Source organism: Colobus angolensis, unplaced genomic scaffold (genome assembly GCF_000951035.1).
Source record: "Colobus angolensis palliatus isolate OR3802 unplaced genomic scaffold, Cang.pa_1.0 Scaffold17, whole genome shotgun sequence".
NCBI lineage: Eukaryota > Metazoa > Chordata > Mammalia > Primates > Cercopithecidae > Colobus > Colobus angolensis.
In genome coordinates this window covers 13,286,162-13,299,313 of record NW_012114821.1, presented here as the reverse complement: position 1 = coordinate 13,299,313, position 13,152 = coordinate 13,286,162, and the positions used below count along the sequence as shown (strand labels likewise).

The 13,152-nt window shown below is 41.5% G+C and overlaps 1 protein-coding gene across 1 annotated transcript in view; it reads right to left on the bottom strand.

Annotated features, from left to right (window-relative positions):
• Positions 1-10,306: 10,306 nt before the first annotated feature.
• The window catches only part of OC90 (otoconin 90), a 35,173-nt gene continuing 32,327 nt past the window's right edge, over positions 10,307-13,152 (bottom strand). Inside the window, exon 14 of the mRNA XM_011938166.1 lies at positions 10,307-10,862. Coding sequence (XP_011793556.1) covers positions 10,567-10,862 — 296 coding nt within the window. The 3' untranslated portion in view covers positions 10,307-10,566. The remainder of the gene's footprint in view (positions 10,863-13,152) is intronic.

Here is a 13,152-nt window from a genome sequence, read left to right as displayed (position 1 = left end):
ATAACTACTAGTCATGACAAGACATAGTAAGGTAAAGTTCACAGTGTGTGCTTGTGAAAATGTAGTTGCCATCTCCGTATCAGTCTTAATGATTGTCTTTTCAACCCTACCTCCTTGTCCTATAAATTACACAAAGCAGCTCTTAAAAAAAAGAAAAAATAAGAAATATATATTATATATACACACTCTCAGTACCCTATCTCCCCGAACCCCCAGTTTGCTGATTCTACCACTTACAAAGATGTGCATCATAGCCTGAACCTCCTTTATTAGGCAACGTAGCAGAGCGGTGAGGAGCTTCGGCTCTCGTTCACAAATTCAGCACCACCACTACCTGACTGAGTGACCTTAGGCCAATGACTGAATTTTGATCCGTGAAGTTCTCATCTGTAAAATGAGTATGGTAAGTTCTGCCCTCCAAGGTTAGCTGTGAGGAGTAAGTGAACCACTTAGAAGAGGTTCCCTGTGCCACGCCTACATGACACAGAATAAGCATTCAATAAATGATTAATAATCATCCTTGAGTTCACAACACTGGCACATAAGCAACTGAGCAGCCCTCAGCTTTGCAGTCTTAGGCCAGCCATTCCACGTTTGTGAACCTGTTTGCATGGGTATAAAATGAGCACGGTGTTTGCTGTGCTATCCCAGATACTTTCGTTCCAACTCTTGCTGTGATCCCGTTACCTGTTCTCTCATCTGATAAAACTATTGATCTCAAGTGCCAAGTTCAAATGAAGGAAAAAGCAGAGGCGAGGTGGAACATTAAACTCTGCCTCTTAGTTTTGCTGTATTCAGCCTTTTACCTGTATGTTGAATCAGAGGCAGACTCTTAGGAAGGCACTGTCTTAGCCGAGGTGTCTCTAAAGCAGAGCCTGTGACAAGGAGTATGTGCAGGTATTACTTTGGGAATTGATCTAACATGGAAGCAGAAAAAGCCAGTTAAGAGGATTTCTTGATTGTCTATCACTTGAGGTGCCTACATAACCATTCCATTGGACATTCTAAGGAGTCTCATAAAAATAATCTCAAAACTTCCCAGGGGATGAAAAATTGGGAAAGCATGTATTATTTGGCTTCTGTTCATGGCTGAAGGTGGCCCTGTGGTCATTAACTCCCCCGCATTTTTAGACTGTTTGTGCTTGAGTGCTGAGCTGTTACCCCAGGTTTCCCATACCTCTTTCTCAGGGAAGTCCTGTGCCAGAAGGCAGGAAGTACAGCAGTACAGCAATCACGCAGGCATTGCCATTCCACTTCCATGAGGCAGTCAGAGTCTGTGTGGAAATTGTTATCACAGCAGGGTCTGAAGGGATATGTGAGGATTAGAGGATGTGAAGTCAAGCAAAAGATGCCAAGATAGCACCATCTAATCTGGTATTTAAGAACAAGACTAAATCTGGGAGCATTTGGTTTATATTTCATGTGTCCCCCATCTTGCTCACTCACTGGTTTTGGCCATAAAACCTCTTGCACTGTTCTATTTGCTGACCCTTTGCTTTTCTTATCCTACTTCACCTGTATGAAGGTTACAGCTGTACACTTGTACGATTCCTGATTTCAGAGACTTAACAGTTGAAAGAATCTTAGAGTCGGGTTCATTCAAAGCTTAACATTTTACAGATGAGAACATTGAAATTCAGACTTAAAGCTGACAGTAGTCATTCACCAACTAACTTTAAACTAGTAAACTTCTGATTATGACATCAACTTTAGTGTATCTGAAAATTAGAAATACCATTTCATGCCCTAATATAGCAAGAAAATATAAAAAGTAATCATCTCAAATATAATTGTAAGTCATCTAAATGAATAAAGAAATTGAAATTAGGGATCCAGGGCATTCAACTCAGTCCATAGGTAGTCTACTTTTAAAAAGAAAAAAAAAAAAAATTTTACTGAGATATAATGCACGTACCATAAAATTCACATTTCAAAGTGTACAGTTCAGTGGTTTTTAATATATTCACAAAGTGAAGCACTGATCACCACTATCTAATCCCAGAACACTTAAATCACCCAAAAAGAAACTGCATACTCCTTACCAGTCACTCATTCCCCTTCACCACCAGGCCCTGGCAACTGCATTTCTCTAGGGACTAATAATGTTGAACATCTTTCCATGTGCTCTTTGGCCATTTGTATATCTTCTTTGGAGAAATATATATTCTGAATCTTTATTTTTTATTGAGTTGTCTTTTTTGGTTGTAGCCTCTTGTCCCTAGTCTGCACTCTTTCCAATTTTTTATTTTGCTGCCAGATACATCTTTCTGAAGTGTAGGAAGCACTGCTTAAAATACTTCTCAGACTTTCCTATACACAACAGGACCCAGACTTCCTTGCCCAACATTATAGGGCTTCCATCATCGTTATAACACCAGCCTTTCTGCTTCCTGAGGAAGTGACTCTAACATGAGTCCTGTTTTGGATGTGTTAAATTTAAGATGCCTGGGGAGCATCCAAGTAACATATACTAGCATGAAGTTGAATATTCAGGCCTGGAATTCAGAGACTTGGTAGTGATTCAGAAGTCAAAAGCACGTTGACAATAATTAAAACTGAAAGTGAATGAGCGTGTCCCAAGGAAAAGAGGGTTTGTGACTTGTGAAAAGCTGCTGGACCCACATAGACACCTGGGAACACATAGCTTTAGAAAGAGGGGCTGCGAAAGGGACAAAGAGAAAGATACCAAGAAGTTAGAAGAGCTGCTTGTTCATGTGTTTGCCATTCCCTTTTTCAAACTATTAGGATTTGAAATCTAAAAATGCCCTAGAAACCATATAAACTCAAAGTGGGGTAAAAAGTCTTTCTCTCCACCCATTATTGATTTATACTGTTGGGGGAGAAGTTACCATCAGAATCCTGTAATCTCAGGGAAAGTATCACCTTTAAATTCCCTTTCAGGTCTAGCTTTTTGTAATTCAGTCTACAGTGTAGTGCTATGAAGACTGTTTTCACTGAGTCAGACCTGGAATAATGCTTAGGAGTCATCAAATCTAACGCCTTCACTCTGGCCTTCTGGAGCAAAATGGGATTGTCCCCTCCCTCCGCTACGCAGCCAGCAAGATGGGCCCAAGGGAAAAGACATGAAATGAAAAGTGATTTAGGAAACTAAACAGGATAGAAGTTGGTGCTTATTCCAAGACACACAGCGGGGAATGGGACATGGGGGGACTTTTCAGTTCTAGTTCAGTTAAGCACTGTCAGAATCATCTCTTAAAACATAAGTTCACTACTTCTGCTTAACAGTGTTTATAGGGGGAACCATTAAAGATTGTTAAGCAGAAGTAGTGAACTTCATGTGTTTTAAAAGAACCAATATGCTCACTTCTTAGTCAGACACTCAAGGCCCTTCACAATCTAAACCTACCCTGCAGATTGTTAAGCATAAATCCAGAATTTTTTATAAGATGGTATTTTTACCAGGGGTCTGGAATGCCTGAATCCTGCCTTTACCAGTCAGCCAACCAGGGTGAAATTCTTGATAAGCTATCAACATAAAACAAATGTACTTTATTCCCCCATTATCTGCAGGGGATTCCAAGATCCCCGGTGGATGCCTGAGACCGTGGATACTACCAAATTCTATATACTACTATGTTTTTTCCTATCATACACACCTTTGATAAAGTTTAATTTATAAATTAGGCACAGTAAGAGACTAACAGCAATAAGCCCATAGAAAAATTAATAACAATATACTTCTATAGACATAAAATAAGGGTGACTTCAACACAAGCACTGCAGTACTGCAACAGTCAATCTGATAACTGAGATAGTTTCTACAGTACAGATATACTAGGCAAAGGGGTGATTCACATCCTAGGTGGGATGAATTGGAGTGGTGAGAGATTTTGTCACACTACTTGGAACAGTACACAGTTTAAAAACTCTGAATTGTTTATTTCTAGAGTTTTCCATTTAATATTTTCAGACCTGAATTGTCCACAAGTAACTAAAACCACAAAAAGCAAAACTGCAGATAAGCGGGGGACTACTGTAAATATAAAGCAAACTACCAGTTTAAGCTGTACCTGACAGACACTGCAAGACACCCCTTTAAAAAGCTCTCCATAAAGGCTTCCTAGTGCAAATACTGCTATCCCTGGCAGGACTTTTCAGGAATCTAGACCTACTTCATTCTCAGTACCTGAGCAGCTGGTTGTTGCTGGTGAGATGTAGACCAAGGGTGGTAGAGCCAGGAGAGTGTATTGATGGGTTGAATTGGGAAGATACAGGAAAAGTTTCCGAGGTTTTAGGACAGATTAAGTTTGATGATTGGCTGTGTCATTCACTGAGGCAGGAAGAGTGGGGCAAGAGCAAGTTCAGAGTGGGAGAGGATGCATCAGGCCAGGAATCAAGGGGTTTGTTTTGACGAAGTTAAGCTTCAGATGCTTAAAGACTATCGAGCAAAAATCCAAGCGACTATTCAAATATACGAGTTTGGAGTCATGGAAAAGGTCAGCATTTGAGCCATAAATATGGAAATCATCAGTAGACTGCATGAAGAGAGAAGAGAATACTGACAAAGACTCTCCCCTTGATCAAGGAGATCAAGTCAGGCTCCTCTGAGCCCTCTTCTCAAGTAGGCCTCAGACTAGGCCTTTGAGAACTTCCACTCTCACCACAAACAATTTTGTCCACTCTCCACACTAGGAGGCTTGAGCAAACACCAGTATAGCTCCTAACAGCTCAAGGCCACACCCTTAGAATAAGGACCCCAGCCCCACTTAAGTCCTTGTCTGAGAAAGTTCGATGCTGACAAAATAATTGAATCTTCCTTCCAGTAAAATGGAATTATTTTCCCTGCCCCTTTGAGATATAAATCTTCTACCACTCAGAAATGTCTCCTCACAGACCTAGGAGCCATCTCTTTGATAGGCCAACGCTGAGGGAGATAGCTCTCCTGTCCCAATTCCTGAGGGTGGGTAGGCTCAGGAACTGAGACAGCAGAGCTATCTCCCTCAACATTGCTCCAGTTTACAAAAGAGCTATCTCCCACCTTGCTCTCATTTGCAAAACTGCCTCCTGTCCTTAACACATGAGAAATTTGTTCTGCCTTTAGATAATCACCAATTAACAAACACAGATGGCTAATCACATAGACCAGTCCCCCTTACATCCTTCAGTACGTTTCCTTTAGCACACCCCAGCCAACAAACTATGCTAAGGGGAAATTAAGAAAACAATCAGACTTACATCAGTAACAGAAAATAAAATGCTTAGGAATTAACCAGAGGTGTAAAAGACCTATTTAATAAAAATTATGAGACACTGATGAAGGAAACTAAAAAAGAATCAAATAAATGGAGAAACATTCTTCAAGAATTGAAATAATTAGTATTATTAAGATGTCCATAATACACAAAGTGATCTACAGATTCAATGCAATCCCTATGCAAATCCTTATGGCATTTTTTTTTTCTACAGAAATAGAAAAAACAATCCTAAAATTTATATGGAACCACAAAAGATCCTGTATAGCCAAAGCAATCTTGAGAAGAACAAAGTTGGAGGCATCACACTTCCTGGTTACAAAGTACATTACAAAGCTATAATAAGCAAGTATGGTGTTGGCATAAGAAAAGACACAAAGCAATGGAACAGAATAGAAAGCCCAGAAATAAATGCACAAACTAATGGTTAGCTGATCTTTTACAAGAGTACTAAGAACACACAATGGGGAAAGGACAGCCTCTTCAACAAATGGTGTTTGGAAAACTGGATATACACATTGAAAAAATAAAGAAATTAGAGGCACATCTCACAGCATACACAAAAATCAACCCAAAATGAGTTAAAGATTTAGACACAAAACTTCACACTATCCTAGAAGAAAATATATGAAAAACCTTCTTGACATTGGTCTTGGCAATAATTTTTTTGGAGATGACCCAAAAAACAAAGGCAGCAATAGCAAAAACAATCAAGTGGACTATGTCAAATGAAAAAGCTTCTGCATACCAAAGTAAACAACAGAGTAAAAAGACAACCTACAAAATGTGAGAAAAAATACATTCTTAGGCATTTTGGTTTGTATCCAAAATACATAAGGAATTCACATAACTCAATACCAAAAATACAAATAATCTAGTTTAAAAATGGGCTAAGGATCTAAATAGGTCCCAAAATAAGACATTCATATGGCTAACAAAGCATATGAAACAGTGTGCAACATTCGTAATCATCAGGGAAATGCAAATCAAAACCACAATGAAATACCACCTCAAATCTGTTATGGTGGTTAGTATCAAATATACAAAAAAGTGTTGGCGATGATGTGTAAAAAAGTGAACTCTTTTATACTTTCAGTGGGAATTTAAATTGGCACAGCCATTATGGAAAACAGTACAGGGATTCCTCAAAATATTAAAAATAGAACTGCTATATGATCCAGCAATCCCACTCCTCTCTCTCTATAGAAAGATAGATGATAGATAGATAGATTAGATAGATAGACAGATAGATAGATAGATAGATAGATAGATAGATAGATAGATATAGAGATATAGATATCCAGAGGCATTAAAAATAGGCTTCAAAGAGGTATCTGCACTCCTGTATTCATTGCAGCATTATTCACAGTAGTCAACATAGGGAAACAACCTAAATATTTTTTGACAGATGAATGATTAAAGAAAATGTGGTGTATATATGCACAATGAAATACTCAGCTACACCCACAAAAAGAAAATCCTGCCATTGTGACAGCATGGATGGAGCTAGAAGTCATTATGCTGAGTAAATAAGCCAGACACAGAAAAATCCTGCATAATCTCACTTATATGTGAAATCTAAAATTCTCAAACCCGTACAAGCGGAGCAAGCGGAGAAGAGGGACTTAAGGGAGGAAAGAATGGTGTGATGTTGGTCAAAGGATACAAAGTTTCAATTGTGCAACATAAGTTCTAGAGATCTAATGTACAGCATGGGGACAATAATTTACAATATTGTATTATATACCTGAGAAAAAGGCCTCTCACCTTTTGTTTTGGCAGACTTGAGCTCAAGTTGCACAGAGGTCTCTCCTCTACTGCAGTAGTACTGAATAAAATCTGCCTTGCCATTTTTTAACAAATGTCTAGTGCAAAATTTTGCTTTTATAATGCCTAGGACTGAGCACTAAAGTACACTAACATTTAGAGGGTTGCTAAAGAAGGAGGAATAAGCAAAGAAGACTGAGGAAAAGTAACCAAAAAGGTAGAATGAAAACTAGTAGAATGTGTAGTCATTGCTGACAAGAGGAAAATGGTGAAGAAAGAAGGAGTGGTCAGTATGGAATTATACTGGAAGATTAAAAGATGTCCAGTGGTCCAAGCAGCGATATGGAGGTCATTTGTGACTTTGACTGGAACAGTTTCTGTTGAATGATGTTATGTGCCTGATTGAAAAGATGACAGGGAATGTAACCATTTTTTGAGAAATTGTCTTGTAAGAGCAGATAAATAAATGGGGAGTGATATCTGGAGCAGAATGTAGAGTCAAGGGAGGGATTTTTATAGATGGGAGACTTTAGGCTGTATTTGCACGCAGATTAGAGTGATACAGAAGAGGGAGAGAAATTGATATAGAACAAAGAAGAGATATTTGCAGGAATCAAACCCTAGAGAAGGTAAGAGGGCATTGTACTAGATGATAGGTGGAGAATTTGACCGTCGATAAGGACAAGGAACACTTACTTCATTGTAACAAGAAGCAAGAGAAAGACTATGCGGAGAATTTTGTAGTTTTGATGGCAGGAAGATGAAGGTATTCCCATTGGAAAGCTTCAATTATCTCAATAGAGTATTAGATGAGATCTGATTAGATGAATATTAGATGAGATCTAATACTGTACTATTAGATGAGAATCATACTAAACAATCCTCCATGTGTCTCTTGCATTTCTGCGTGTCTTGTGAGCTAAGACATAAACTACCTTTATTCTGGACTAACTTTTCAAGGATGCAGTATAGCAAACAGACTGGGAAGACAGGGATAATGTTTCCCTTTGACTCCATAGGCAGACATACTTATTTTCTGTATTTTAAACATAATGTCTCCTTCTGGGATATAAGACAGGCAGTCTTAAAGCCCGTTATAAAACATCCAGGTTCCCTAAATTCAGAATCCTCCTGTGTAATTAAAACCACTGCATGTGTAGGTGTCCCCTGGCCCTCTCTGCACTGCTTCAGGTTTCAGGAAAGCAACATGAATGCTGGCACTCAGGCTACTGTCATTGCTGTAAGTAATAAAGTCCTTTGTCTCTGACCCAAGCATCTCAGGTCTTTTGCCAGCATCCATGAAACACAACCTTGTAAGCTTGTAAGTAAGGTAAAATTTCAAATTCTTCAAAGTTCTTGAGTCCTCAATTGAGAGTGAGGGGGAGGCAAGGGGAATTTGAGGGCAGAAGAGAAGATACCAAATAGTTGTCCTGTAGAGCAGAAGAGTCAACGGATTAGGAAAAGTCTGGGCATCCATTTGAGGTTTCATGGTTGTAAACTTGAAGTGAAATGGGTCAGCTCAGTTTCATTTTTTTTCCTCCAGTCACATTCAGCTGCCTCTAGTGAAGATGTGGAGAAGGCAGATGGTCATCATACTGTGGGTGACCTAACACAGTGACAGCCGTGGTGAGTGGACTTTTAGTCAATTCCTCCTGGATTAAAGGGAGGGAAGAAGGAGCCAGCCAACAAGCAATTTATTACTTGCAGCAAATGCCATGGGGGCATGCCTCCATCCTTGCCATCTTAGTGCATGCTGGCTGATTGTCAGCTGCTGACATCTGCATTTCTTTGCCTAAAGACTTCTCTGGCCACTGGAGCGCATTTTGTCTCCAGCTGTGCAGCAGGCCAGAAGGAAATATCACCCTCCTCAGGAGCAATGACTGATGGAAGTTTGTCTCCCTCCATACCTCTCTCTCACTGTCTCTGCTTGTCTATCTGTCTATCTGTCTCTCTCTCTCTCTGTGTGTGTGTGTGTGTGTGTGTTTGTGCGTGTGTGTGTATTCCACTTTTTTCCCTTGGATGAGATGACTTTGAAATGTGCATCCTACCCTTGCTCCCAAAGTCTTGGATGGCACTTCTAGTGGAAAGTGGTCTAGGCCTCCACAGTGGTATTTGGCTTGATAAATCACATTCACTGGCTGCCTTTTCTTTCCTTTCTTATTTCTTCACTCTCCTAACAGTGTTTTCTTCAGTTTCCAAATAAACTATGTGCCCTTAAGTCCTTGTCTAAGGGTCTGCTTCTGGGACAACCCAACCTTAGACTATTAGTTAAGATCATGTTGTTGAAAAGATTCCAGTGTGTTGTATTCGTCAAAAAAAATGATTATCACATGGTTTCCCTAGAAGATAGGGAAGGGTATCGACTGTTGGTTTGGCACCATGACCTTTTGACTACTTAAGGTGCTGGCAACCTTGGGATATTTTCATGCCATGAAAGTCAACAAACACTGAGTTCTTTAGAAGTTCTGCTTTCCTGTCTGAGGAGAGGGAGAAAATGAAATATCTTCTCACTACAGGATACCTGATGCATGGGGGTTGAGAACCAAAGATATGATAGGAACCAAAGAGTTTGTGTCCCCATAGAATATTAAGGGCAGTTCTGGTAGAACATTGCCTTTTGCTAGGTACACCATAAAAGCTCAATAACTATTGGGTGGGTGAGTGGATAGATGGATGGATGGATGGATGGATGAATGGCATTTAAGTATTTTTTTAATCACCATAATATTAAACTCCCTGTATCAGAGTGGGCACCTGCATCCCTGGAACTTCCAATCACTGAGATAAACCCTATTGAAACCCTGTCTCTACTAAAAACACAAAAAATTAGCCGGGCGTGGTGGTATACGCCTGTAGTCCCAGGTACTCAGGAGCCTGAGGCAGGAGAATGGTGTGAACCCAGGAGGTGGAGCTTGCAGTGAGCTGAGATTGCACCACTGCAGTCCAGCCTGGGCAACAGAGCAAGACTCTGTCTCAAAAAAAAAAAAAAAAATTAAGCCTAGGACCCAGGACAGGGTGATCAGCAATTTCTCATGGTGGCTGTGACACAGGGCCACCCTCTTAGGGTGCCAAGTGTATTTTTTAGGGCACACACCAGAAAAGCTACCATTTCAGTCCTCAGCATGGGTGGGTTATTGGTGGTAATCTCATAAGATTGATACAATATGTTCATACATATGTAGATTTTTTTAAGAAAAGGAGAAGTAGCTTTCTGTGATTAGGGAGTTGAGATATTTTTTCCTTCATTGTCTCTATCTCCACTTTTATAATCTACTCATGAGACAGTATCTAAACATGTCTTAAAAGCAAAACAATCAGAGCATGTTGATTGGAGTATTTATTGAGCCTCTACAGTGCACTAAAGGAGTATGGAGGTACCGTGGTCTGCCTTCTCCAAATGCACATTGGCTTGTGAGATGACCACAGCTGATGCTGCATGGGCAGAGCTCATGGCCTCTGTTCCCTTCCAGCCTCTGGGTTAAAGCAAGGGAAAAGGCTCCAAGGGACAGAGGAGGCTGAGAGCTAAAGAGCTGAAGGTGGAGCAGGAGCCGTGCTACTGAGAGTGTTCACCATTTTCTCTGGGCATCTATCTTCCACGGAGGGGCCTGGTCCCCAAGGGACCCAGTGACTTCTGCAGAAACCTCTTGGATCTGCCAAGGTCCTCCTGGGGAGGGTCCTCCTGGCTGTCCTCCTCAGAGCTGGAGCCCAGGGTGGGGGCTGCAGGCACATGGTGCAGGCTATCTTGACAGGTCGCTGGTTGCCCAGGGCACCCGAGTCTGCTTGTAGACTTGAGGCTTTGGTTAAAGGAGGCAGAGGCCATGCACTCAGCTGTCGTCTGGTCACAGGCACAGAGCAACTTCTCACACAGGCTTTGGCCCGCACCTTAGAAGGAAAGCGGAGAGTAGGAGACGTGAGATCTCTGAGGATGGCACTGGGAGCCCCCCCACAGCCCTGACCACCCCTCAGCCCTTCTCCTTCCTCCCCATCTTCCACATGCCCTCAGGGTGTGTGCTTTATATGGCTGGCAATTTTCCAACTTTCTTCTCCTGCTGGGAATGATCCCTCTGCCAGGAATGCTCTCAATGCTCTCAACTGGTGCCTGTCAAGACTAGGCTGGCTTCTCCTCCTCCAGAAAGTTTCCCTGAGCCACCAGGGCAAGGGAAGTGTCTTTCCTGCGGGTTCCCGTGGAATCCCACTTCATGTTTTTGTATATCACTGCAAGTTATGTGTTAATCACATTGTATAGTCATTGTCAGTTTATGTCTCTATTTTTCACCCTGATGTTAGAGTAGGTAGATAGGTAGATATGAGCAGGGCAGGATAGGGCCCCAAAGAAGATCAGGCAACTGTCAGGTGACTGTCAGGCAATTGTAAGGCAGCTGACAACAGGGAGGAGAAAATTTCCTAACAAAAGGAGACATCTTGAGCTTGTGGGCAACTTCCCAATAAAAACTGAAAATGGTGAGTTTGACCTTCTTCTGGGAACATGTCCAGACATGCACAGTGGCCTTCTTCTGAGGGTGCTAGACCAGTAAGGGGAAATTGCCCTAAGAGAGTATGCACATAACTTCAGCCAGCAAAGGGTGCCTGTGGCCCTTCCTAGATACTGGCAAGTCATTGTGCATGCAGTGATTAGCCAACAGCCTGCCCAGGGGGAGGGACAAGAGGAAGAGATTGAGGGAAAAAGACAGGAAATAGTAAATCTATAAGAGCCCTGAGCCAACCATCAGGCAGGACACTCAAATCTTTCGAGTTGCTTGCTTGGCCCCATCCAAGTGTACTTTACTTTGCTTCACTAAACTCTTGTTTCTGCCTTAGATGTACTTCTGTCTCTTGGCTGAATTCTTTCTCCCAAGAAGAGAAGGATCAAGGACTGCAGAGCCTGCCTGGACTTGCTGCCGGTAACAATGCTGGACAGAGAACCTTGCTGACAGAGCAGAGTCCAAGCACCTACCTCAAACCTTGACAAATGTTTCCCAAGTTAGTGCTCAGGAAATATGTGTTACATTTGATTACTTCTTCCTTCTCTGGGCCAGAATTTCCCTATTCATCATTCATATTGCCAGATAAAATACAGATGATCAGTTAAATTTGAATTTAAGTTAATATGTTTGAATGTATGTACATTTAGGACATACTTATACAAAAAATAATGTTCATTGCTTATCCGAAATTCAAATTTAACTGGGCATCATGTATTTTTATTTGCTAGATCTGGCAAACCAACCCTATTTTTTTCAATGTATGAGTTGCATGCAGTGGGAGTGGTGTGACTCAAATGAAATAATATCTTTGAAGGTGCTAGACATACATAAGCTTTCTACAAATATTATCCTTGTTATCTGTGGCTTCCAATGAAGCTAAGGGTTTTTTTTTTTTTTGCATCTAATCCTACTTCGAAATGTTCATCAACCAGATTTTTTCCTATCACATACCACACAGCCCTTCCAACCCTCCTAAATTGGTCTCCACATCAGCCCCAGACATGCCAGTTGCATCTCGGCAGCAGGAAGTGACAAGAAGAGCAGGCAAATGTACCAAGTGTGAGAGCACAGTGGAGACATGCAGAGGTCCTGTTCCCCTGAACCACTCTGTCCTTCCTCCCTGTGTTTGTCTTATGACAGCACAGGCCAGGATTTGAGATGCCCTCATTTCTCATCAACTAATACCTGGCATCTGGTACAGCAGGCTATGCTTAAATTTCACAGAGAGTCAGCAGCGGTTTACTGAAGCTCTGAATCAGTTCAATCTCCAGATGCAGTGTTCCTGGATTCTGTGATACTGGAGGAATGGAGAATAAGCCTTCAGCCCAGCAGGTGAGACCTCCTGGCATGATTGCATCATGTGACAACTCATGGTCTCTAAACCCTCCCCTGGCTCCCATCCCCTATAGGAAAAAATGGAAATGCTTCAATCTTGCACATGGGTTTCTTGGGCTCATGATCTGGCACCTGTCTGTCTCCCCAACTGGGCCTCCCACTTCCACTTTCTGTTCCAGCAATACAGAACCACAGCTCAGTTGTCCCTACGCTGCCCAGCATTCCCCAAACACCACCATTTTCCCCTTTTCCCTTTGCTTGGAATATCCGTGCCCAGTATGGCCATCTGGGAATGTGGTAAATCTTACCTCACACCTCTCCTGAATTTTCCCAAATTATCCTGTTCTCACTGC